The following is a 27,946-nucleotide window of genomic DNA, read 5'->3' on the forward strand; positions in this document are numbered from 1 at the left end:
TTTTGAAATTTCGATATAATATGTAAGAGGCGGGACTAAGCGAGTACCCATGGACTTAATTTTTAAAATGTTATCTACGTTTAATGCCTTTTATATAAAACTCATGTAAGACCATTTAAATATTATTTAATAATAGCAATAGCGAATTATGCTCACCTATTGTTCCTGGGAACCAGGCACATAAAGGGTTCCTTTGGAGATCTGTACTGCTGTTACCGACTCGTATTTCTAGGTCTTGAAGTGGCTGATGACCTGAAAATGAATTTTATGTGAAACAATAAGAATAATTTTATGTTAACATAATTTAGTTATTGCTTTTGACAAGAAATCTGTGACGTATAGGTACTATAACTTCACCTTGTGTTGACCGTGATAAATATTTCGTCACTGACAATCGTTTGTTCTAAATCTGTACTTTTTTTGACGTTGTATTTTAATTGAGTGAACTGGTGCACTATTCGAATAAGAACTCAATTAAATTATGAAGCAGCAAATTGTAGCAGCAAGAAGCTGTTTTAAGTAACCATGATTTAATAATTTTTATTTACATGAGTGAATGCAAAAGTTTGAATGGACGATTGTTTGTTTTTATGTATCACCAGAACGGCTAAACGGATCTCTCTGAAATTTCGCACACATGTTTATTGCAAATCCAACCTCTTTGGCTGACAAGCAGATCATATCCAGCCAAAGAGGTTGGATACTGGCCACCAAGACATTTGCTTAATATGAGTTATTAAAAAGTCTGTAAGAATACATAGGACACTATTTAAGTTTTATTTAACTCCGCGCAAACGAAGTCGAGGGCTAGTAAAATTTTATTTTCTCCAGCAATCTTCACTCGAGAGAGTTATGCCGGAATATTGAGTTTTTTGAGTAGTCAAGAAGTTGCATTTTAATGAAATGTATATTTCGAGTACCTAAGTCTCTCAAATATTTAATTTTGCGCTACCAGTCTCCTGACATGGACGGCTACATAGCATCCGAATGCCGGATGCGACTTCGTTCGTAAATTGAATTCTGTCAAAGCAGAACATCTTCTTTCAAGACCGTGTTATAACGTCTTCGTAGACCGGATTCACTTTGAAAAATATTAAGCAAACTTGATAACTTATTTCGACATTGCAATATCGTGTTCAAAGAGCTGCTATATTTTAGAAAGCATCAAAGTGTAATAACGCGCGGTAAAGTCGGTTCATGTTTAAGAAAGTAACAAGAGATATAAGCTGGTACATTTCTTAAAAAATATCTTCTGACATACTCCTATAAGTATATAATTTTTACAAGGTGAAGGTTCGTTCGTTTATTTTAATACATTATACAAAATAATGTAAATAACGGACAAAACTGTTGCATTATTTGGATATTTTAAAAACAATGCACATTAATATACCTCCTAAATTTTGTAATCAATTTGAATTATGTAAGTTGAAATACAATGTACGAATCAAATAAAATGTTACCCACAAGAAAGAAAATGCACCTTGTTGCAAAAATGTAGACATCATGTCATTGTGTTTTCCGTCTGGCAGTGCTGTCGTGGTCAGTGTGAAAGTGTCATAATAAAGTGATTGGTTTTGCAACACACGATACCCGCACATGATGGTCAGCGGTATTGCACGCGTTTGCGACACCACATTGCCCCCTCGACTGGAACGAATCACGCTTGCATGCGCGACATCGCACTTGTTTATACAAAAACATAATTAACCTAAACATTAATGACATTAAGGACTCAGGAGGGTAATCTATTCAAATAATGAAATCGGAGTGTCTGTATGTAATTTAAGAAATAAAATAGTTTTTTTCGACATTTATGTCTGTCAAGTGTGCAAGACCGCGTTTGATCAAGATAATCCCTAAAACTGATCTGACTGACTGGATCGATTTTGACGGTACTTTTACTTGAAGGTGGCTGATGTATTCGGAATTATCTTCGCCTTTGTTACTGTGTTTTTTATTTCTTTTTTAACTTTCACAGAATTTATGAAATATAGGCCGTATTCATATTTTTTGGCCCAAGTAAGTACGTTTGACGGTTTGAACTTCATTTATCTATTTTAATTGATTTGAAGGTATGAATATGCTGGAAAATTTCCTTTCCACCTTAACTTCGGTGGAGAAGTTTCATAAAATAAATAAAATATAATATCAAAACAATTAAACAAGCTTTGATAATGCAAATTTTTTGGTGCAAATTGATTTGTTAATCGTTTCCATTGGCTTTAAGTACTTTTTACGTACTCGTAAATTAAAAATGTTTAATTTTTTAGTATTTGCTATGCTAGTGTATTTTCTCCGTATTTTTAGCATATCCAGTTCGTGGAATAATACTTTGACTTCGAAGTGAAGTTAGTCGTCACTTTCGTACCGTAGTTATAAACATTTGATGCGATTCCTGGAGCTCGTTATTTATTCGAAGTGTAAAGTATCGCTTTATAAAACTTAGACATTTTCTTCTGCATCGAGTTATTTTTCCGATTTGTACGAGGGCTGATAATAAATGTGTTTGTATCTCCTTGCTACAAACTTTATAAAAGTTAAGTACACTTGTAAAGATGAAAGATCTACTTGTTAACTATGAAAAATATCTTCGACTACTGAATCGGTTTAATATTTTCATATTTCATGCATATAGAGATGCATGCGACCAATATTTGTCGCGTGTTTATTATTTAGAGCTATTGCCCTCGACTTTGCCCACGCATTATTAAGATAAAAAAGTAGCCTATAACATGCCCCTCTATGTCAGCTACCCTTCAGTGAAAGGCCGCCGATGTTGGTCCAGCCTTTTCGGAACTTACTTGGAACAATGTCGACTTGCGGACAGACAGACAGACAATTTTTTTTAAAATGCGTTTTTCGTTATCAGCAACGCATCATCTTCCCGAAATCTGGAATTTTTCTTTTGATATTACAAACAGACACTCTAATTTTATTACATGTATTGATGTATAAATAAAATTTTACCGCAACATCCTCTGGTGGTGACTCTGACAACTTTGACAGCGTAATGCCTGAGCAGGTCGACTTGCCACCAGGGCGAGGCCTCGCGCTGCGTCTCTGTGCATCTCTTGCCGTCGTGTTCGGTCGTCTTCTCGCCATCGTTACCGTTAGCCGCCGCCCCTCCGCGGACTGTCGTTGATTGGTTAGCTGGTTTTCTAAAGGCGACATTTGTACCTGCATAACAAATTGAAATAATAAATAGATTTGTAGCTTCCAATTTGTGGACTTACACAGGTAAATCAAAATATAAACAAAATATATTATAACAAAAAAAAATATTAGCACAGTACTAAATATGAGTATAATATTAATGAGATATTATTAGTACATCCACTTAAAAATGATGCAAACTTTTATTTCGATATAAAGGGAAAATGGATATTACTGATAATATTAAATTAATTACAAAAAGCTTAATATTAATTACATATTTCCATCAACAAATGCCATTTCAAATGGAAGCATTTAAATCAAACGTAGGCGGCGCTTTTAATAATTATTAATCGTGTACTCGTAATATTATGAGAAATATTCTTATAACTGGTTTGGTTATTATTAAAATATTGTAAAATCACTTATTTAAAATAATAATTAACGTACTATGTATAAATTAACAATACATTAACAGCTAGTTATTGCAACAGTTTATTAACTACTTAATGCTGTCCAAGTACTACAGCCCTAAGATTTTATTAGTAATTCTATTAATGACACTTACCACAAAATGGCGGTTCCGCAGTCCAATCGCCTCTCAATGTGCACTCCCTCTGGTGCGCTCCGAACAATTCGTAACCATCGTCACATTCGTACGTAGCGACCGCGCCGGGCGTGATGGCGGTGTCGCTGGTTAGCGTCACCCGCGCGTTAGGCGGCACTGCTGGGTGACCACATCGCCGGTCATCTGTAACCAGATATACAGATATATTTCTTATAAAGGTCACAGGTGATAAGGACAATAAAAATTAAAAATTTAATAATGCAGAAAGTAACGATTCTCAACACCGCACGAATTGTCCGTCGGTTTCTCTCACTTTTCCCCTAATAAGCTGTTTGGTATCCTCTACCTAGTTAGTCCTGTCTAGCTATTAATATTGCAAAAAAGAATTGTACTAAGTATTTATATATATTTTTATCTACTTCAATAATCAGAAATTGGACCGAAGAAATTTGAATACTTGAACCAATTCGTTTAAAAGTGTTAATTAAAAATTACGCGGATAAGCAAAAACGCGTACTGTTTTTGCTTTGCTATCGAACATTGAATTACCATAAGTGTAATAAATAGGTTGTCAATCCTTACCAGCCAGGATGTACTAAGAAATTAATTGATATGTAATTAATTGAATTGAAATTGCATTTTAACGATATAGATCTTTTATCGTGCGATTGACAGAGCCATTGCGCATGCTAATGGCAGTACGATATTGTAAATCTGTAACGCGTGTCGGCTGTTGCGCGGAACACGGTTAAAGAAAGCGCACTTATGTAACGCACTTTAGCGATACACATAACACGATATGTGCCGCAACTACACCAATGCAATTCCACTTCCGATGTTTTATGCATTCGTGTTATTTGGACATTATAGTATTCAGTAGAAAGTAATTGTTAAGATCAGATTATAAGAGTACATATTACGAGTAGAATCATGTAGCCGCTATTTGAAAGAAGGATCTTAGAAATTCTTGAAAAATCCATTTTCATATTATCTTTTCTATGTGATGAAATATATATGCTAGAAATTTCTTAGAGTCCCCGTGCACAGACCAAACATACTTTTACAACGTTTGTTTTATCGTAAACAAATTTCCAGCCATTTACAGTTAGATACCTATTTACCAATCACATTAAGGATCAAATAGTAACTTTGACATTAATTACAATATTACAAATATTAGAAGTATTCAATAAAGTCTCTACTTATTTATATTCTGTAATTGAGTCTCGAAATGATCGACAGATGAGAAATATTTTTGAATACGTTTGAATTATAAGTCCAAAAAATCCTATTCTTTGTAATTGCAAGTCAAATCAGATTTTTATAAAATTACTAAACAAACTGTACACTAACACAACGTATTCAATTTTAGATTTTCCTTTCCAATAAATATTTACTGCCCTTGTCAAATATGAGCGAGCGTCTGTCAGCATCCCCAAATTAATGTATTATAAACAGCGCATGATTTGAAAGGTTTTGAGCGATTGTGTCCCGTTTAAATATGATTTTAATTTCCTTTGCGTAACCTTTTTAAATTGAAATGAAAATTCTTTACATTCTTGAAATTAAATCTAGTCGAAATTTATTCATCTAATTTCAGATTTCAATTCTTCATATGAGGGCATGTGAATACAACTTTATCATAAACCTTAATAAGTAACACACGGTTCGTTGCTCAATAAAATGTTCTTTATATACACAAACATCTTCAGAGCATAGACCACGTTGCCCATAACACCGCAGGCAATTAATATGTTGAAATGTAGCTCCGAGCAAGCACTGTTTAAGGTATCTGGATGTGAAGGACGGCGTGGCATTTTGCTTGAGCTCGAATTATTCCGTCGGACGTTAGGAAATACGACCAAAGCCTGCTCTACTGTGCCCGATTTTGCAATGAAAATTATATTAACCTTTATTTATATAGATTTTTCAAAAGGTATATAAACATAAGTGTACTATTACGTTATTAGAAAAAATATTAGTTAAACATATTACCAGATAAGGTATCAGTCAAAAACAATAAATATAGGTTTAAAGCTTTACTTCGAATTACAAAGTGGAAAGTAGAGCATGGTTTTCAAAACTCTTTTTTTTTAAATAAATTATAACTACTACGATAATATCACTACAAATTTAATTAATACACGCATCGCCTTTTAATTTATGTAACTATTAATTAACTTGAACAGTAATTAATATTGGAATTGCAATTGGTAACATCCTCAAGCAGCTAAGCAGCGTTAATCCTAATGAAACATTAATGCAACCGAGATAATTGAATTAAATTTACTAATGCACATTCGCCATTTTTAGGAGAAATATAAGATGAATCTTAATGAAACAAGCGTGAATTTTTGACATAAATGCTATTTAGTTTCACATGTATGAAACTGAACACTACTTGTAATTTGACTATCGTAGTGAACATACGTAACGTAATTTCACAATATGTTCAGTACTAATATGCTGTACCAACGACAGCCAAATTCGAACCGATTACGTGTTTTTGTTTCATTCGGAATATAGACTTTGATGTGGATGTAACAACGACAACTTAACATTCCACCCATGTCTTATCGCAGCCTTGCTTAGTAGCACAAACGGACAATCGCCCGACTTAGGTTTCAAATACGAAAATTTGACTTTCGCTTAGTTTAACTATTTCAATATTTTAGATTTAATTTAAAAATTTATTATAACAAATTTTCAATTAAATATCTGCGACACACGACAAGGAACTAAAGGCAATTAATTTTGAAACTAAGGAAATGTATGTACGCGTCAATACAAACATGCAGTACAACAAGTAAACGCCGTGTCGAAAACAGCTTTTCAATTTGTGCATGCTATGTCGTCAAGGCACGTCTATCTTGTTACGTCGGACGTCAAGCCCGCAGCTAGAGAGCTTTAATATTTGATGTTAAACGATTTTGCTTTCTGAGTGTAGAATCAATAAGTGAAATTCACGTCCACAGTTTAATATTCGAATGAATAAAATTAATTACTTCTGCAAGTAATATGTTGTACAGCTACCTATGTATGGAGTCTTTATTAGTAATTCGGATATTTTTCATTGTATTAAAATTAATCTTAGTATTAACCCATCAGCACACTATACGACTTCACTGAGGGTTCCGCAGACTACCCTAGGGGTGTCTAGGCCGTGGACAACCACGCTGACCCAATGCTGGTTTAAATCTAAAGTAATAATAAAATAAAACATTTTTTTTTCAACATTTCTTGTGTTTTTAAATGTGTGGTGAATGGATGTATAACTTACGGTTTTTGTATTACAAAAGCATTTTAATTCAGTGGGTAATATGAGTACATTTTTTGTATAATTGTTATTTATTGGAAGTTGGTCTGATGGTTAACAGAATCAGGTCGATAGCGTCACGTACCAATTGACGATGCGTGACGAATTTACCAGTTACTAGTCTTTATCCAACGGACATTACCTAAGTTTAAGTAAAATCTTCTATACAAAAATCATTATGCATGTGTGTTGCTGTCAGTTGGTCAAATGGACAAAAACCTGGGAAGTAACGTGTCCTCGTATTGTCATTCAAAAATACAAATGTCATAAGAAGGGACAGATTGAATGCTTTTAACATAAATAAAGATGAGAATGTTTTGCAATAACATTAGTTTTTCTGGAAACTTTTTCAATTATATAATTGTGTACGTGTATGCATTTCAAGAGAAGTTAAAAGGGTTACCTTGTCAGAAACATAAAAAGGTGTTCTCCCGTTCTCTTTGCAAAAACTGAGAATATAGTTTCAATAGTGAAAACCCATGGCAAGGTTGTTTCCTACCAGAGTTGCACGTCTAAATGGTAAGTGAAAATAATTCCCATATTAGAACAATAGACACGCTAAGTTTAGTTAGACCTTTAGCAAAATAACAACAAACTTTAGGTACAATAACAGAAATAACTGGGTAAAATTTCTATGGTTCAGTTATTCGTGGTATGCGTGGAAATACGCACCAGTCAGTCAAATTGACTGTTGAAAATCCGATTTGCTTAATTAAATACATTATTTGCTGAAAATATTATTATCAAATAATATTTTCCGAGTACATAACGGAATATTTAATTAAAATGGAATACATTTTATAATATCTGATGATATTTGATTAAATTTCGAACGAATGAAGTGCGGAATAATTTGGTACCTTCATTCAAGTAAATTGAATAATTGACTAGGAGTAGCTCAAATATGGTATAAGATTGGTAACCAGGAGTCATTGAAGTGGTAACCTTGCAGTGGGGTAGTTGATAATCACAGAGTAAGCGAGACCCACAACACTTACACATAAAGAACAATAAAGATTAAGTTCACATGCAGAAGTTGATACATTAATAAAATGTGTCTTCATTAATTCACTGGTTTTTATATTGTATAGTAAAATATTTTGTTTTCGTCAATGTTCAATTTTAAAAATACTTGTAACTTTAAACAACTAACACAAAATGTGTAGAGTTTTTTCCCCATTAATTGTTTCACAGCGACGATCGAAAACAATTCTGTTTCCATTTTCAGTCGCATTCAAAAGTTAAAATATATAAATTACTTTTCCACGAACCTGTTCCAATTTAAATGTAATAAAACAATGCATATATTGAATGTTTCGTTAGGTTAGTTACAAATAACATACTTTGTAAACCTAAAATTAATTTACTAACAGTAATAAGTAACATGTTAACAGAAATACAGCATTTAATAGAAACGCCAGTTTCTTCAATCAACCGATACAGTGGTTAGTGAACTAAAATGTATAATTAACAAGATGTATGCAAATAGATTTGCTTACCTGAGACGTAAGCTGCGTTACTTGCCTTGACATTTTCTATGTTAATGAAATGTTAGAACGGTATGCAAACCGAAACCCTTGACGTTATAGTTTTAAACATCGATCGAGAAAATTATTACAAATATCACAAACATCCGTTCAATCTCTTAATACAATAGAACTAGCATGGGTTCCCATCGATGAATTTATATATTAGAACATATTGTCATCACACTTGTTTGAAAAAATAAAGACTGATGTTTAAAGGAAGTATAAGACAATGGAATCCCACTGTTTATAATCTATGATGACAAACGAGCAATCGGCCACCTGATTACCCTTAGCAGTGAAGAGACCAGTGCTCACAGACATCTCGAGACATTATTAAATGGACAGAATGGCGAACATAAGGAAAGGGTATTTGCCCTTCTCATACGTTCCTTTCCTTACGAAGTTTGCTAATTATTTTATTTTTATTGTAATATCTTAAAAAAAAAAATCTATTCATATAGAAACCGCGTTTTTGTGGAACAAACCTTTGTAATCAATTCATCAGGGGACTCGATACTAACGTCAAAACAAATTTTAATCACATTTTTGCAACCGCCTATACGATCACTGTTAGCTTTTATTGCTATAAGATAAATTATGTAACTAATTTAAAAGATTTTGATCGCTGTTTAAATTTTAATTTGACGAACGTTTTTGGCACAAAAGAGTATTTTGTAATTTGTCCAAGATACACATGACACTAACTCCGGTCACATGTGGGCGAGCCAAACTTTTTTTTTAAATCATAAACAATACCCTTCTTAGAAGGCTTTTGCCGCTCGACTGTTTGTCACGATTTCCGTAAGCGACGAGATGGTGCACACGTGTAACTGATCCGTTGCCTTTCTTCCATTGATGCTATTGCATTGATATAATAAGTCTTTGTGTTCTCATAATACTTGTATGTGTACCATCTCAAAAATGCTTAGACACTTTCTATTTTAGTTTATAGTTATTTTTAGTGTAATCTTTTATTTATCAAAATTTCTTATAAGTAAGTTCTAAACGTTGTAATAATTTAAGGGTAATATTTTATCCTAACTAATAGTTAAAACATTTTCAAGACTTGTTAGAGAAAGAAAAAGAAAAAGGTAACTTTATCAAATTTTAAATGTAATAAAGGTTTTATCTCAAAGTCGGTGCGCTTGATTAGTGTCAGGACCAGTTCTCAGAAACCCACGGACGAAAGCAACCCGTTGAAGTTTATTATTCCTTTGTTATTTTAACGTAGTATTAATGAGAAGGAATTTAATTAGGTTTTTTGCGTCGCAGAAGTACAATTAAAAGTTTTGTGAGTTTCCTTGCCGAATGTTAATAGCAATAAGGGAGAGTGAAATGCAAAGTGCATTACATAAAGGAGTAAATACGTGTAAACCCGTCTTGTTACAATTCCAGCAAATGAGAATTTTACTCGACTTCTTTTTATTATAAATGTTGGTTCAAAATAAATTTTTGGTATAAATGTAAGACAATACGTCTTGGTTCTGTTTTTAATTTAATAATAAATACATATATTTTAATGTTATCCCGAGGAGACAAATAGAAGTAGTATTGCCGATAATTCTTGCCTGATTACCTGATAATACACACACAAATGTTATTAAATTGACTAAGATTTGATTTTTTAATATCCTTATTAAATTTTGATTATCATCGTTGGTCAACGTGACACATGACCGATCCGGACCACACAAAATGCAGTTTTATTGCAGCTTCAAACTACGCACGAATCCTTCCCGTCGTTAAAAAAAAGCACAAAAACAGACATGCTTGGGGCAAGTGCTCAATAAATCAAACGACGTACTATCGTCGACGACATCTGTACAACACGCCCCTGTCTCTGCCTATTTACAGTAACCAAACGTTTACACTAAGAATACCATAAATATGTTTTTTAATTAGACCTTTCATTGATTCTGACTTAAACATAAAGAAAAATTTAAGAAAAAAAAAATAAGTGCATCACATGAAGGCCTTATGTACTTAGTATAATATTTTTCAACATCTTTGAGGCTCGGATGCATGCACACGTTGCGGAGCAGAAGACAATTTTAGAAATATCCTCTTGCTGCGAGATGGGTATGAACCGAAATTTAATTAAACGTTTTAAAAAATCCTTTCATTATAAATTATGGTTGAATTCGTCGGAATTATGATGTGAACAATGACCGACCACTAGTTAATTTAAATTGACAAAAAGCCTTTTCAATACAAATAACGAACTCCATTTTTTTGTTATAATTACTTTTGAATAATCCTTGCGGACGAATAAAACATATGGAAGAGCGGCACATACTGTGCCTACCCTTCGTAAGGACAAGGGCAAGTTGATGCTGATTATAAATGTAGGCCGTCCCCAATCAAATATAGTTTCAAAGGGAATTTAATTACACACACAATTGTTCATGGATTAAAACGTGAATCAACAGGTCTCACTTCAGAAATGGTTCAATTCCAATAAATTGTTTCTGACTTTGACCGTCATATAACACGGAAAGCTCTAAATTCCTTTGTCGCAGCTACGAGTAAATAAAAGGATTTTTGTGCTCGACATTTCGAACAATTGCAATGGTCGAACGACGACGGCTAATATACGTTGAATTGCCAAAGGCATGTTCCAATACTTTTCATTTTAACCCGACAACTAGTTTTACAGCAAGCCTTTCTGCAATCACTGGTAAATGGTTTTATTGCTTTTATTTATTTATCTGTTACTACCAACATTATATAAGCATTCTAATATATCAGCAATAAACATCAATAAAAATAGTCGGAAATCTATCGTTAATAATTTTTTAATTTTTTTTGTTTGTAATCTTATCTAAAGATATCGTATATTCGAGAATACTTGTAGGTCTGGGTATTTAAATTAACAAACAATAATAAATTGTATTTTATATTTAACCGCGGAGTATCAACGAGAAGTACTGACTATTCAATAAATCCTAATTAGAAAAATATAATAACCGTGTTCACTGGGTGAATAATATTTCATTGATTCACTTGGAAGACCTTCCTGAGAGATGTTTATTATAAATATCATTGCATTTGAAAATGCTTTGATCACATTTTCCATGTAACTTGGTACCTAATTATATTAAAAACTTTTTACATTTGAGTTAATAAAACTAATAAACATATTAATGTATTGCCATAGGAGTTATTTTGTAAATAATCATAAAGTACATAACAAGTACAGTTAGCACAAATGTAATACAATGTAATAATTACTACGATGCATTATAAAACAGCAAAGTATGTCGTAGAATAACATCAAACTCCTGTGCGACAAATTAATTTGTTACTATTTTTAGATGAATAGCTTAACTGCTTCCATCAGTAAAGGACTTGTGCCCTAGTTTAGCTTATTGCTCGAGTCCCTTTATTAATTTAATATTAACAAGTCTACGCTAAACTTGTTCAAATATTATTCTAGTGAGTTCAGTATTTTTTTAAATATTTCTTTCACTTGTTTATTTGATTATAATTTACGTTTTTTGTACATGTCTTAAATATTTAAGGATTAGATTTACCGATTTTATTTTTTAACATATTCTGAAGGTTAACAAAATTTTTTTTCTATTCACATCGATGTTTAAAAATCTCAACACGAAACATTTGGCTTGTCTTACTAGTACTTGACAGATACGTTTTCCAGATGCTTGTCCTGTATTGCACTCGTCTTTTTTGTAGTCACAACTACCACCAGGTAAAATATAAAAACGATCAATTTGAAGCGAACTAGAAGTGGAGTCGAAGTAATAAGACTGTTCCAATACAACATTGATATTTTTCAATAATTGTAATGTAAATTTGTTTTAAATTAAATTGAATAAAGCTAGAATATAGATATATGTATTTAAAATCATCACGCAAATTGCATGCAATACATGTCTCGTAACCGTAGGTTTACATTAACGAAGCACCTGTACAGAAAAGTATTGTTCTGTTTTTAATCGAACGTCAAGGAAAACAATGTTGTATCGGCGCTGAATACAGTAAAGCTATTGTAGGAAAACGTTTTGGAAGTGAAATTTAAAAGCGTTCTTGAACGAGGCTGCTGTCAGAATGTCAGTTGAACGTCAAATCAGTTAGCAAACACCTATTCAGATGCAAAATCTGATAGAATATTGAGCCTCCAAGGGTAACCGGTACTAAAATACAATACCATTGTATGCGATTTCTCACAATTATACTGAGATAAATCAACGCTGATACTTATTTCTATTGTTCTGTCTAAAATACTACATAATCACGGTTATATTAATCTGAAATAAAATACGATGATTCCTATCACTGTTATGAATAGAGAATAAATGCTCTGTATTTTGAATCTACGCGGAAGTGTAATTTAAATCATATTTATCTCGTATAAATGTACGTAAAGTTACAAAATTAAATCTCTTGTTAAATTTGAAATACTTAGTGATTAATTAAGATGTTTATTCAATACGCATTAAAAGGAGCGAAAGGTTAAAACATGTATGGAGTTACCGATCAGATTAAAGCGGCCCTGACGCACCCCTCTCGCTTTTCCACATCAATAAATCTACGCACTTATCTTTGGATAGACTAAGTATTTATTATGCAGCTTTTGTCTGCTACATCTTCAGCTTGGAATTTAAAAAAAAATAAGTAACTGCAGTAAATCAAACGATGTTAATAATTCTACTTCATACTTTTTACGGTAAAAAGGTTACAAAAATTTATTTATCATTCTTGCACAATTAACTTTTATGTACATCCTCACTTTGAATATTTTCTTTCATAATAAAACTAGATGACGTCCTCGACTTCGACTGCGAGACAATACTTACAGACTGTGATCTATCACTGTTCCAAACATAAAATCCGTTACACCGTTCTGGCGTTACGAGGTAATTTTTTTTAATATTATTAGCACGATTTCAATTATTTTTTCTCATTTTTGTGTTAAAGGTTGATTTCGGTCAACGATGTTTTGCAAGAATAAAGTGTAGGCTGGCTAGCCACAACCAGTTACTGCCCATGCCTTCCACAACATTCTTGACCAAGTTACGATCAGGTGCAATATAAAAGCGGATAGGAGGCTTACTCAAAGTGCAGAGGTCGAAATGATCTCAGAAATGGATCTCACAAATTTTCACGATTATACACATACATACAAATTGATTTATTTATATTGTTTATATAAATTGTATAAACAGTGCATACAAAATCATTCAATCATTAAACATCGTCAAAACATATTTATAGGTTTTTAGTAATTTTAATTTTACTTCCAAAATATCGTACACCAAAAGGTCTTATTAAAAATAATAAGGTTCTCTGTTACATAACTTTATACGTTGAACTATTCATTAGTGTTTGGACTTTTATTATTAAAACTATAACTTAGTATTGTTTTATAAAATGCTTGGTGTAAGTACTCCTAAGAAAACAGTGAAACGCTTTCGCTGTTATCATGGGCCACAGTAAAGAGCGGTGTCATCGCTAAAATGAGGGCACGCAAGTTGCCATCTATAGGTTTTTGTGTTTAGAACAATCGGACACCGTTAGCGCGCCGCATCTCGGACGCGTAAGGAATCAGTCGAGCTGACCCACAGCGCCGTGCCCAATACAAGTATTACAGCTGCATTCAACGTTCATTCATCTCATAGAATTAAATAATTCAAGATCACAAAAAAATGTTTTAATTTTTTTACAATGTTAATTTATTCATTCTAAAAATATATACTAAATAGTAGCTATAAAGGTAAAACTTGCTAAGTGTTTGATAAAAATATGATTGGATCTTTCGTCCCTTCTTTTTAATAGATTACTACGGTTCTACCGCTTATAACGTTGTTACTTATTAGATTTCGATCTCGAAAACTAAATGAAGTTAACTTGACTTGCATTTATAAAATTTATAAGTAAGGAACGGTATTTAAAAAAGATTAATAAAATCATTTATATCTTCGATCTTAATTGGCAATGCCCACTTGAATATCTATTCTGTCTTTGTTTCTCTGTCAAAATCATATAACAGAAGCCGAGGAGATATTCAATAGTTCATATCTGCATCACAAAACAAACAATTGGCATCGGAACAGCGAGTTCTAAAGCGTATTCAATACTAACATAATTGACATATATGTCCGACACTACGATACGGTACCACGAACATGTTCGGAATTAATATTGTCATTCGCCCGGTTTCACATCGGCACTTTTAGTCTTTAACACAAAAGTCGGACAACTTTAAGTATCACGTATGCATATACTTATTATGGTATATGTTGTGATTGCTTTGCGGCACTGTATGTATTGCATTTAACGCGAGTGTGTTTGTATTGTACTTTCATTTCATTTGAATAAACTTGATAAGAAGCTGGTATATTTATAATTGATTTCTAACATTATAGAATAACTTACTACTTGTAGTTATAAGATATTTTTATATTGTTAGAATTGTTTTATGTTTTGCCAAATGTATCTTGAATTAAAATTCTTTGAATAATATAATTGTTGGCAGATCGCTCTAACTCTATTTAGTTTCACATGTGTTTATGCAGGCGTATAATCGCTCTTCAATGCTCTATGATATTACTTTAACAGATGGAATGACTCAACTCATAAAATAAAAGCTTTGAAGCATACTACAGCATCATAATATTAAACGTATGTATTTATTTTCCATTAATTTTATCAATTTATAGCATAATTTAATGACGTGGACTGACCGCTGAAAACTTGTCGTTTGTTAATGCAAAATTAATTTATGCCCATGAGATGGTCCAATATAAATAGAAACGCGTTAGCACACCGTTCCCTGGGAAATGGATGTCAAACGAATATTGACACCAGAATATACCATTATTATCAAGATAATGCATGGAACCACATTATATATTGAAAGCGCTTTTGTAATTTAAAGTACTTCGCAGTTCGCGGTATGGTGTCTTTGTTTTGTTATAACTTTGTTACAGAGTTTTATGATATTTTGATTGTTAATAATTAATGTATAGAATATATGAAATCAATTTGAAAATATTTACCGACATTTAATTTATAGTGTCAAGGCAAAATAGTTTTACTATTCAAAAAATAAAATATCCCCGTCAGCATATATGTTTGAAAGTAAAAAATATCAGTCATCTTTTTACTGTTAGTATTTTTGTGGTATTTAACTAAACGATTTGTTTGCTTTCTAGAATCCGATCCCAGGTAAAAAAGTGAAATTTTTTATAGTAGTCAGTTATTGTCTACATTTGTTCTAATATTGATGATAATGATACTAACTCTTAATTCTTTGCTCTTAATTTATTGTATCCAAATAACATTTTACAAGAAATAATTCTCCAGTTTAAGTTTCAATTTACTTCGCCTTATAAAGTAAAGTAAAGTAACAATCAAACCGTCAACAATACTAATAAAGACGTCCCAGGAGGTACAGGCGTCCCACACATTGTTACATTATATGGTAGAAAACAATAAATACGTCATTAATTATCTCAGTACAAATTCAAGTTCAAGTTAAATAAACAAAGAGCGACTTTATACGTTTGAGCAATCAGTCTATTAACATTTAAAAGCGTTGGCGGACTCGATGCTCATCAATTTGTATTGTTGCCATGCTTAATTCCTCTTGTTATCCGAGTTTTAATTTATTTTTCAATTAGGAATGTTTTCGCAGTAACTAAAAGCTTTTTGTTTGTAAACAACTCGTTAGAGAGTATAAAATGGCGCATTTCATTTGGCTAAATAGCGCAGTTGACTTGCGATAAATGAAGTGCCTGTTTTCACTTACAATCTAGCCGCGCGTCTACCGACAGTGAAAATTGGCCCTTACTACTTTTATTGTCACTTTAAATGGACTTTTGATTTTTGAATTTAGTATAAATCTTTGACGTAATTGAATGTGCTGATTTTTTACATTCGTTTTTTTATTCATACATATTCTCATTTCTATTTTAAAAACTTCTAAAAATTTGTAAAAACTGAGCTAAGCACTTAATCGATGCGCCTTATCCAGAGGCTGAAGGCCTTATAAATAATTCGCATAGATTCCGAAGTCGGGCGACTTGACTCGTTGAAGTTCCGTCTTATAGTTTTCAAAGAAAAAAATCAAGCTCGTGCACTAGAAATAGCCTTGACGAAGTTTATCTCTTCTTATTGCTTTAGTTTTTATAAGAATGTTAAGTGGCAATTATGTTTATTATGTCAAATAATATGATGAATGATATGATAAGACGATTACTCTCGAGTCAACGTTATGGTCTGCTCAGTGCATGATATACAAAAAAAATCGCTTCGAACTTACATTTCACCCATTTTAGTTAGTTAAGTTTTTTTCTACAATAAAACTTTACATCTACCATAATCGTATCTATTTACATTAGATAGGTTTTAATAGAAATATAAAAACAATAGTATCGACAACAACCTTATACCAGTTTCACATTCCAATAAAAAGTGCGCGTTACACAAAACGCGATTAATTTGATAAATTCTATTGTACGGTGGCGACACGCTTGCGACACGGTTGCGACACGGCGAGATCAAACGCCGGTCGGCACCGCCACACAATTATTATTGGCGCCAATCGCGGTTACGGGGGTAATTTCCAGTAATTAAAACTCGGAACTACACATTTCATATTCTCTTTCGTTAATGTGTAGTGATTATTCAAATAGAACGCTAAGCTTAGTCCGTAATCGATAGAAGAAGCATATATTATTTAAACAGGGAAATTGAATTAATTCGAAAGAGCAACTACGAATTTATTTTACCAACTCTATTCACTAAGTTCACTTCGGGAATATTATTAAATGTCGACGTTAAATCCCCGAGAGAAATTGTGTGAAAGGAAAATATTGAAATCAAATAATTTTTAATCAGACTACGTTAGAGGCTGTTGAAGGTTGAAAGCGGAAGCTGTTTACGGAAATTTTTCTATAAATAGCACTTGCTCAAGTAGTTGAAGATAAAATTGAATTCGCTGTCATAGCATTTTATTTATATTTGCATCGTTTAGATTTACTACTTTATAAAATTGAATTTCCGCAGAAATAGTAATGATTAGGTAGTTCAATTTCGTAAATTCGGTATGGTCGTCCGCTCAGAGACGTGTCCATTGAGGGGATCTCAGATACTTATATTATATACGTTGGGATGAACGATATGGACGAAATTTCTTTGCACAAAAGCAGCATGCAATTTTCAGCACATTATTCTTACAAACATCAACATAATAATCAATAGCATAATCAAATGACGTGATATTTTCGCATGTGATATAAGTACGTAAATATTAAGAAAAGATAAACTGATTTATAACACGATGTAATTGATCCGGGGTTAACTCAAGTACATGTATTGTAATTAATTTAAACTCATGACTCTGCAATAAGCTCAAGGTTAAATCAAAACAACTACAATCTTCGCTCGAGTTTAATATAAAACAGCAAGGGTGGCTTTTAATTAAATCTTGTTACAGATTTCGTGTTACACCGCAAACTACGTCTAAACATATTCAATGCACTGATTTACTGGGACCTTGTTATCATTATCATGTTTCCTTACTCTCGTTAAGTCTGAGCGACTTTTATGAATGTGATATTTTAACACTAACATTTTTAAATTTTGTTATAAGTATAACTTTTCAATTATGTGGTTAAGATTATTTTTGCTATAATTAATGGCACCTGAACTTAGTCGTCATATTGGTATAGGTACTTTTAACGTGTAGGCATATTCTTTGTATTATTTTCAACAAACAAACAAACATCAGGTTATTCATAAGGTATGTACTAATGTTGGTTTAAGCTTTATCTAACAACACTTTTCTATTCCATTAATAGGTTTTCTTTAATACCTGTATATTTCCGTGTTCCCTGTATGCAAAATATTGAATTAATCATCAGATATGCAACGGCTCCCCTCGGCTCTATTGTGCCGACGAGCAATTTGTTCGTGCAACCTGAACGTTTAATACAAAATAATAACCTATGTAGCGCACGGGAAACGTCTGTTCCTTGGTCGGCGGTCAAACAATATCGAAGGTGTAATTTTTAATTCTTTGATAGTTTCAATATTATTGAGCGTCGGTTTAATAACGGTCCTGATACTTCAGCTGCCAGTACTTTAAATAAATATTTGTGGTCGTAGAATAATTTAAAATATTTCGAAAATAATATTAGTTTTGTTTGGTGTTATATCTTACATTTTTAAACATAAGCTACATACGACAATGTATAAAATCAACTCGTTGAAGTCTTTTGTATCAATTCTAATTAGGTACAGTATGCTTATAATAATATTATCAACATTATGATTAATAATATTATCAACATTATGATTTTAAACATATAACTTATTTATAATATTATAAATGTGAAATTTTGGATGGATGGACATTTTTCACTACCTATCTCCAAAACGGTTGAACGGAACTTAATTCTCAATAAATTTTACTCAGATATAGAACATCTGGTAGAATACATAAGCTACTTACTAGTTTTATATTCATTTCCACGCAGACGGAGTCACGGTCAAACGTTATAAATAATAAATTGGCTGCATATAAGTATCAATAAAGTTAATGTGTCATATTTTCAGGTTATATAACTAGGTTTTTTTTAAATTTTAATTTTCGTTGACAAAATTCGTTACAATGATAGTATGGGGAGAGGGTTTTGTATCGTTTCTGTTGGGGTCACACGCTCACACGGTGCGTCCAACACTCGCTGGGGGAAACGGACAACACGGCGACCTTCGTTCACTCGCCACGGCCGTCGACAACATACACGATGTAACCAACCTTAATCACCTTTGAATGCATTTTATAATAACTTTATTAATACCTTATTTTGCAGAAATACACTTAAATTATATATAATTATATTTTTTTACAAATATTATTAAAATGCACTATTACGTAAAACAAAACATATAACAAAATTTTAACATATTGTGTGTCTACATCATTTTTACAAATCATATTTGGAAAGTTAAAAAATGGATAATCTATTTTTTTTATTTATTTAAAACTTTATGCACAACAATCAAAATATAAATGTTTAAACTATACTAAACAAAATATGTGCAAAAGCGGCCTTATTGCTATGAGCAATATCTTACAGGCAACCCAGTGGGACAGGAGAAGCTAGACAACAACATATTACAACATTTTTTATCAAACACTGGCTGATAAGAACACAAATTTTTTCACGGTTATTTAAGAAAAGAAAAAGTAGATATTAAGTGAAATTAAATATTTTATTACTAAACTTAATATCTAAAATACAGCTATCAATATATTAAAAGTATTTGGGACACAATTAACTTAATTCCTATAACAAATCGATTAAAATGCCTTTACATCTACCCAGCGGTTGAGAAGCAACGAATGAAAGAATTTGCAACGGCCTGTCTAACAGTGTGTAACTGATATTTTATAACGGTGTGCAACAGTTTAGCTAGCAGCACTCGTACGGCCGCAAACACTGCGGGAAAAGTTCTCTCACCTTGACTGAAGCTCGACTGGTATTTAGGTAATTTCGGCAAACAAGGTCTATAAAATTAACCATTCCTAATAGAATTACGAAAACACGAATTGTTGTAATTCATTTGTTTTGATTATAGAGCCATTTTAATAGTGAGAAAGTCATCAATAACATCTATTGCGGGTCGAATATAACGGTAAAAAACTAAGTTAGTGGAGGCCTCCATTTCTAATTTTAGCATTTTACGATAAAGAAGGGATGGGAAGAAAGGGATTATCTTCTTCACTACTTAAAAGGTAGGTAACAGGTACAAAATTGTACATAATGGTAAACTGTAAAGTAAAAAAACAAATAATCGTCAGTAAATATGATCGGTTTAAAAAAAATAGGTAAATCAATCACATTAATAGGTAGATACGGGTTATAATCGACGTTATAAACATGTCCATAAATAGTGTAGACTTTCTACGCTGACGTCAATGTTTGGTCTGTTGTAACCTCATTCTGAGATAAAGGCCTTTCACGTTTACATTTGATTTCTTGAAGGTCGCACAGATTACATTCGCGAACATGTTACAAATGTTAAATGAAAAAAAAAGAAACGTTTATTTACTTGTAATAGTGAACGCATAAAACTTTAGCTACGGAAATTACTATTTGTTTAATTTTAATTTTATGTTAATAATTATTTCATAATAATTTATTCGGCTTCCGTGCAATATTGTGAAATCTTTTTATTTTAACAGTTTACATTTTGAAATAACCTTTTATATTTCTACTGTTAACATTTTACTAATACAACTTTTCATAGGTTACTTCTTATTGGAACTATATTAAATTAACTTCATCGAAGAAATGAAACTGCACAGGAACATTCGCGGGGTCTCTGCTCGCCGTATGATGAAACTGAAATAGCCTAGGGTTGACACAAATGCTATTGATTTTATTAAAATTAAAACAATATTAACTATTATTAAATAGCTTCTTGTCAATATTATACGTAGATTAATTAAATTTACTTAACAATGGCTTTAGTACTCGTTTTCGAATAGAACATTTGAGTCGACCGCTATTAACCGGTTTGATTTAAATTTTTGAGTGTCTGTTTTAAAATTTATAATACAAATCGCTAACCTTAGAATACTTCAATGCCGTGACGCTTGTAATAAATATTGTAGTCTCGATTATGTCTATGAGAATGAAAGAGATAACAATGTATATGAATAAAATTATCATGGCAGTGTAATTCTACGGTTAGGTTCTACCAGCGGTAGTGTATAAAATCCGCCCACTAAGGTTAGTAACTTGAACCAATACAAGTCACGTTGTATACCAGCATCCTTGTTAAAGTTGACAGACATTGGTTCCGTGGCAACTTTTATAAGCACAATATAAAATAATAAACCGGTCTTTTGTATAACTCGGTCTAGATATTTTGCGCATTCTATACATGAGGTATGAAGAAAGTTTAATTTAAATAAACACATTTAAAAATAAGAAATTATTGTATTTACTTGTCACTTAACGGTATACCTTAATAGGAGTAAATGAAATCCGTTGAAATAAATTTTAAGTATAAAATAAGAATGCAAATGTAATTTATCCAGTACAGAATAAATCAAGCATTAAAATAACTAAACATAGGACGCGATTTTGTCTAATGCAAAGATAAAATAAGACAAAAACTACACAAACGTTTTAAAACCTCTTTTCATTATATCATCGTCTTATCCTTGTAATAACATTAGATTTCCACTGCCCACATACAAAAAAAATGTTATCGCTCCCTCTCATTTTTTTCCTTAAATAACAATACGTTTTGTTGTCAACGTCTCTGCAGTGGAAACTCACACTTGTATGAACTGGTTGTATTAAGGTCGGAATAACATTTAATTCAGCCGACGATATTAAATGCTATGGACCAGAAGTTATTAATCAACACATACTTGGTATTAAAGCCAGGCGTATATGAAATACCTTCCATTATTTTATAATTCAATAGATATCGCGTTTTATTGTCTTAGTGTTGTTTGTTCTTTTATATTAATTTTCCGTTCTGACGCTTTCATAGCTTAAATCATATCTCTTTACAAAGCAATGGGATTCCTACATACTCGTATATTGGCTTTGTCAATTTCATAGGAAGTAAAAGTGAATTTTTTTTGGGATCTTGTTTATTAGAATTTTACTAAATTAAGGTCGTTAAGTAAACATTGTTGTAGCATTTAAGGGGACTGATTTTTGTGTTATTGCGACAGACATATTTTGTGCTTTAGAATCAACATTAAACAGAATTGTAATATAACAAACGCTGACAACCCTACTTCAAACAAATCCCAAAGTTTTAAGGCTTCACTTACGTCAGTATCTATCCACATCTAATCGAGTCAAGACGGAGTAGAGAAAATTGATCACTGAGAAACGTGAGGCTTTTCGCCCGCGGCTAGTCGGATCAGGGGAACTTTCTCTCCGGCGCCTACGCCGACTCGTTTCTGAGCCGACTAGACACTGAGGTTTCCCATGAATTAGAATTCACAATGAAGTGAAAATTAAATGTACACAATTCAGAGAAAATTACACATTTTTTTTCTTTCAATCTCACTAACTGCTGAATATTGAAATAAATCTCGAACACGTAAGCGCAGTTTACAATCTGACAGAGGTAAAATATTGATGGAATTATGAGTTTAGAGCCATCACATTTGAGACGCTGTTACATACTCGTATTTAAATATAGTTTCAGTATACGAGAGTAAGATAAATAGAATAAAAAAATTATGCGAAAATTAATAAAAAACGGCTCAACTCACGCTTTTTTCCTCCGGGGACGGCACCGACTAGTTTCGGATCCTTCGGGGATCCTTCTTCAGGGCGAGTATTATTTAACTTTTGTTCGCGGTCGCGTCGCGCCTCGCACGCACTTAATTAATTTTCGCTTAAAGTAATGTCTCACGATAGTTTAAACAATTTAAAAAAATTATGGTATAAAAGTACTAAACTAACTAACACATTTTCCAAAATTCTCTAACTCAGGTTAGTTGCCCGCGTTGTTTACAATGTTAAAGATTTTTAAGTAAATAATACTTTTTTAGAGATACAAAACATTATGTTTAACATAATTAAATTTAATTATGTTCTAGTATTAACTCTCAAAGGCAAAGAAAAATGAATAGATATAAATCTGTGTTTAAATTAATTAACCGTCCGTTTTCAAAGAATTCATCGCTGCCTTTTGAAGAGCACATCAAATGAAATTTTAATAAGTAATAAACGTGTAATATGAAACTGCATTGAAATATTACTTTGTGCCGTGTACATCAACTAATTTAATTTATCATATATGAAATTCAAAGTAATATATAGTATTATAAGAAACTTGATCGACCTTTAATTTGTTTGATACAGTTTTCTTTTTTAGAATTCAGCCTGTGATTGTCCACTGCTGGTTGTAGACTTCCCCCACTCTTCGCACCAAATTCGTTCATCATCTGCCTTTATTTCTCAATATAATTACTTTCTGGTTTCCTATAATATAGTAGTTTTGTACCTTATCCATACGTGGTTTAAACATTTATGTTAAATATTAATACGTTAGTAATTAAATTTTAATAATAATGGTCTTTATAATAATGACAAATTTTAACAAAGCAAATAATTATCGACGGCCAGTACGTTCATTAAATTTCCACTGAAATTGCTGAGAACAGCTATCTCACTGCGATGCGAGTGCATAGAGTTTGCGTGAAGCTGCTTTACGTAACATGTAACGTTGTTCTCGGAAGTCAGATGACGCTCGAGTAAGGGGCACTAATTAACGAATTCTTTTATGAGCGTCGAACACGAATAGTACGCGTAGAATGGTTAGAGCTCGTAGCGATGTTATGTGCTACCGTGGAAACTGAATTTACCGAGAGTTTTCAGACATAGCAATGTGTTAGTAGTTTTTGTATGTTTGATAATAGAAAACGACGGTTATAAATTTACTTTGACTTTACAATATCAAGAAACACGTTCTGCCAACATTTTAAGTTCGTAAGAAGCAAATTTTACAAAGTATAGAGTGCACCAAACCGCTGTCAGATGTTATTAAATAGTTTGTTAATTGCTTTATTCGCCTCGAGCGCTTGTTGCAACCTTGCAAATATCTACTGGTGTCTGCTACACTAATTGAAGGAGATTCTATTTAAATAAACAAGAATCTTTTAATTTCTAACAATGAACAATTGCCATCCCCTTACTTTCTTTTAGAAAAAAAAAGAAAAACAGTATTGTTGTTTTACGCAAGGATGGTTGAAATTCAAGGGTAGACAGACAATGTATTCGTGTTTTTGCATGACATTTAATAGAAGTTAAAAGTGTTTGTTTTAAGTAAATAATTTCATGAGTAATTTTTTTAGGTATTAAGATTTGAGCTCTACTTAAATGTTGCCTTTTATTAAATAAACTTGTAATTGACAACCAAAGCTTAAGCTTATTTGATCTTTGTGAAGCCAAAGAAATGCTATATCTTTCTCTAATGAATAATTGGAAATTCTACAAAGTACTTACTCAAAGATGCTTCGTTTTCATTGATGTTACCATTCAATAATTAATATTATTATCGTTTAATTAATACTTTGATGTTATCAATATTGTTCAGAGATAGAAGCTTAACCATAAAAAGCTTAAACAGTGTTTCAAATACATTTTAGATTAAATGTCAACCCTTTTATCGCTCCTTGATAGGCGATAGGGTGACTAGCACCAGGTACGGAGTTTGGACGGAGGTTTGATAGATGCAATTTTGACTATTAATTAATTATAAATCAGTGCAGTAATATAAACATATTTATGGTTAAAATATAAAAAGGTCGGGGTCCATAATATCAATTGAGCAGCAAATAATTAAAAAGCTGTGTTTAACTAAAACATATCTAATTATATTTTGGTGTAATATAGTAAAGATTAACATGCTATAGAAGATGAACATTTGCAACACAAGTCTTTGTTAATGGCGTCATTACTTCAGACTTTACCAATCCGTAATCACTATTATTTATGTAATAGATCTGTGGAGTGGTTATGTATGTATAAGTGTTGATCAGTGTTGGTTTATTATTTTGTCATTTAACTGCAATTCTCAGAGTTGTCTAATGGTTTTTATAACAGTCCCTTATAGTAGATTCCCGCTGATAGATGTTGTAAATTACATATCTCTAAATGCAGTTGTAAGTGTCGTTTATTTTATATTGAATCTGAATTATGATTTCAAATGTCACAAAATAGATTATTGTTATGAAATATGAGTTTCGGTATCATTTTGCATGAACATAAATTCTTAAATAAATCATGTTTATGATTAAAACTTCAGAATTACAAAATAATTGGTGTGTTTTCTAATACTTTTTATAATTACGTGAATAACGCTCTTTATTCATTAAGCGACTGTCTGGTCGCATTTTATATAGTAATCGCGGTCGATATGTGGAAATGTAAAATACACTCTCATAGCTGTCGCTGCGGCTAGTCGCGCTAGTGGAAAGGTGGTCTAAGTAGTGTGATGTTAGCATAGAGTTGCAAAGTTGCGAGGTATTTAGCGTCGCGCCGGATAGCACAGGCAGAAGACCGGTTGTATATCGATCAATGGAACACGCCGGCTTGCGATCACGCCGGTTTACTGATCACACTTAGTCACAACGTTATGATTATCGTAACATGTGTCAAAAAAAAATCAAAAGACTCTTTTTGTGATAAATAACTATTTTACGTTTTCATTTTACTTTAGGAATGTCTGGTAAACCATATGAACGGTATACATCGTACAGTCTTAATGAATAATACCCACTAGAATTCTTATTTTATCGACATCAGTCATGTAGAGAATGTAGGAATACATTAACTTGTTATATGTTTTATTAATGTTCAATTGACAACCCTATGTGTACTTAGTGGCAGCACAAGTGAAAGCAGTCGAGCACGCGACACCGCATGCCGCTAGGCGACCGAGCAAGATAATCGTATATTGTATGCTGTTTAATTTTTGTAATGAAATCGAAAGCTAGGACTTTTGTAGCGTAAAGTCAAGCCATATCAGTCAAATTAATGATTGAACGTGAACAAGGATAACATAAATTAAAGTAATCCAAAATTAAGTTATACATTGTACACATTCTTATTTTGATCGCCAGCCATTTTTATGTATTAGCTTTAACATGATATTTATTAATGACTATCATTAAATAGATTGTCGGCTTGAATTAGAATTAAAGAATGTTCATGGTAGTAGGTAGAAAGGAGAAAATAATTTGGAAAAAAGTCAATATGAATTAACTCAAGAGTCTACAAAGTTAAAGTTTAATGTACTTATCAGAAACTTTTTGTATTTACCAATGTGCAATGTGCTTTTGAAGTAAACGGGTAACCTCTAACATTTTATAATTAAACTAAATCCCTATAATAAGTCTCAATATTTATGGATACAAATTAATTATTCGGTTCCGTCGATAGAGAAATCTGTAGGAACCAGTTATCGTTCGCCATTTTAGTTATGCTAATTTGATCTGATAGGGCAAGCTCTAGAAAATTATAAAAGAAACTTTTAATACCCAATGAGTTTATAAGAATACTAGCTGTCGCCCGCAACTCCGTCCGCATAGAATAAAAAAACAAAAGTATGTAGCCTATGTGTTCTTCCAGACTATCCTATACATCGATACCAAATTTCATCGAAATCCGTTCAGCCGTTTTGGCTACAAACTCTAAAAAACTTCCATCCATTCATCCATCCATCCATCAACCATCCATCCATCCATCCATCCATCTAAACTTTCGCATTTATCATATTAGTATATTAGTATAAGTATATTAGTATGAATATAGTTTTTAAGAACACACATTTAAGTCTAATTATATTATATTTAAACCTTAACAAGAGTTTACTTTGAAAATCAGTAAAACCCATTCCATGTAGGCGTTGGTCTGCACGAAATATAAACTTTGAATTTGACTTCTGTATAATTTTGTTCTTGATAGACCAAAACAACTGTAAAACTGTATTAAAAAGAGAACAAAAAAAGGATGTGCAATGGTTAGTTCTCTATTTTATTTATAAGACGAGTGTTATTTCTTCTGAATTTAGACGAAGATTAAAGAAGCGAAATGCAATAATATAGTTACGTTTTTAATACTAATGACGCAAAATTGTGACTTCATTCGCAGTGTTGCAGTGTTGTTTCGAATTGTCCTTTTCCTTCTACGGAGTACCGTTTTCGTAATATTTTATTCTTTTTTATTATATGGCGTATGTAACTTAATATAATCGTCTTGATCATTAATATGATTTTAGAGAAATCTCGTGCATATTTTCTATTAAGCGTTGTGCAAGTGAAGGTAGTTTCATTATAAATGTTAGTCATAAATTTCGTTTTAAAATTTAATATCAAGTCATATCTGTATAATATTATAAAACCTAAGAACCGGTTATCCTTCTCGATTATTATAAGGTAGAGATCGAAAAACTGTTCTTTTGTAAGCTCAATATTTCCTTCAAGAAACAGAAACTTGTGCGCATACTTTCAATTTTTTGCGCATAACACAAGTAAGGAGTAATATTTTCATTGTTCGACTCACCTTGGGCCAGAGCCGGCACGAGGGCAGCGCTCCAAATAACGAGACATACACACAGAAACATTTTACGATTGTCTCTTTTTATCATAACAAATTATATGTCAAAAGTATTCCGTCACATGCATATTATTCTGCAAAGCACAGGCACGTACACTGGCACTGAGATCCTTGAATTTATAATTTCCTTCGAAAGTAAAAGTTTCCCATTTGAAGACGATGTATGCGCGGGAGATCCGGGTTTTAGTGGTGAGTAACAAACATGCGCGCGGGGACGAGTGGACTGACGATCGAAGTCGGCTATGGC

At 32.2% G+C, this 27,946-nt stretch overlaps 1 protein-coding gene across 1 annotated transcript; it reads right to left on the reverse strand.

Annotated features, from left to right (window-relative positions):
• Positions 1 to 156: 156 nt before the first annotated feature.
• On the reverse strand, positions 157 to 27,931 carry LOC106110597 (the record flags this gene model as incomplete). Its single annotated transcript, XM_013292479.1, has 4 exons — positions 27,646 to 27,931; positions 3,725 to 3,907; positions 2,971 to 3,180; positions 157 to 252 (listed from the first exon to the last, which is right to left on the reverse strand). Coding segments are annotated over exons 1-4 (574 nt in total), but the record flags the coding sequence as incomplete, so codon positions are not given.
• Between the last annotated feature and the right edge of the window lie 15 nt (positions 27,932 to 27,946).

The sequence above is a fragment of the Papilio polytes genome, unplaced genomic scaffold (assembly GCF_000836215.1).
Source record: "Papilio polytes unplaced genomic scaffold, Ppol_1.0 DF824224.1, whole genome shotgun sequence".
Taxonomy (NCBI): Eukaryota; Metazoa; Arthropoda; class Insecta; order Lepidoptera; family Papilionidae; genus Papilio; species Papilio polytes.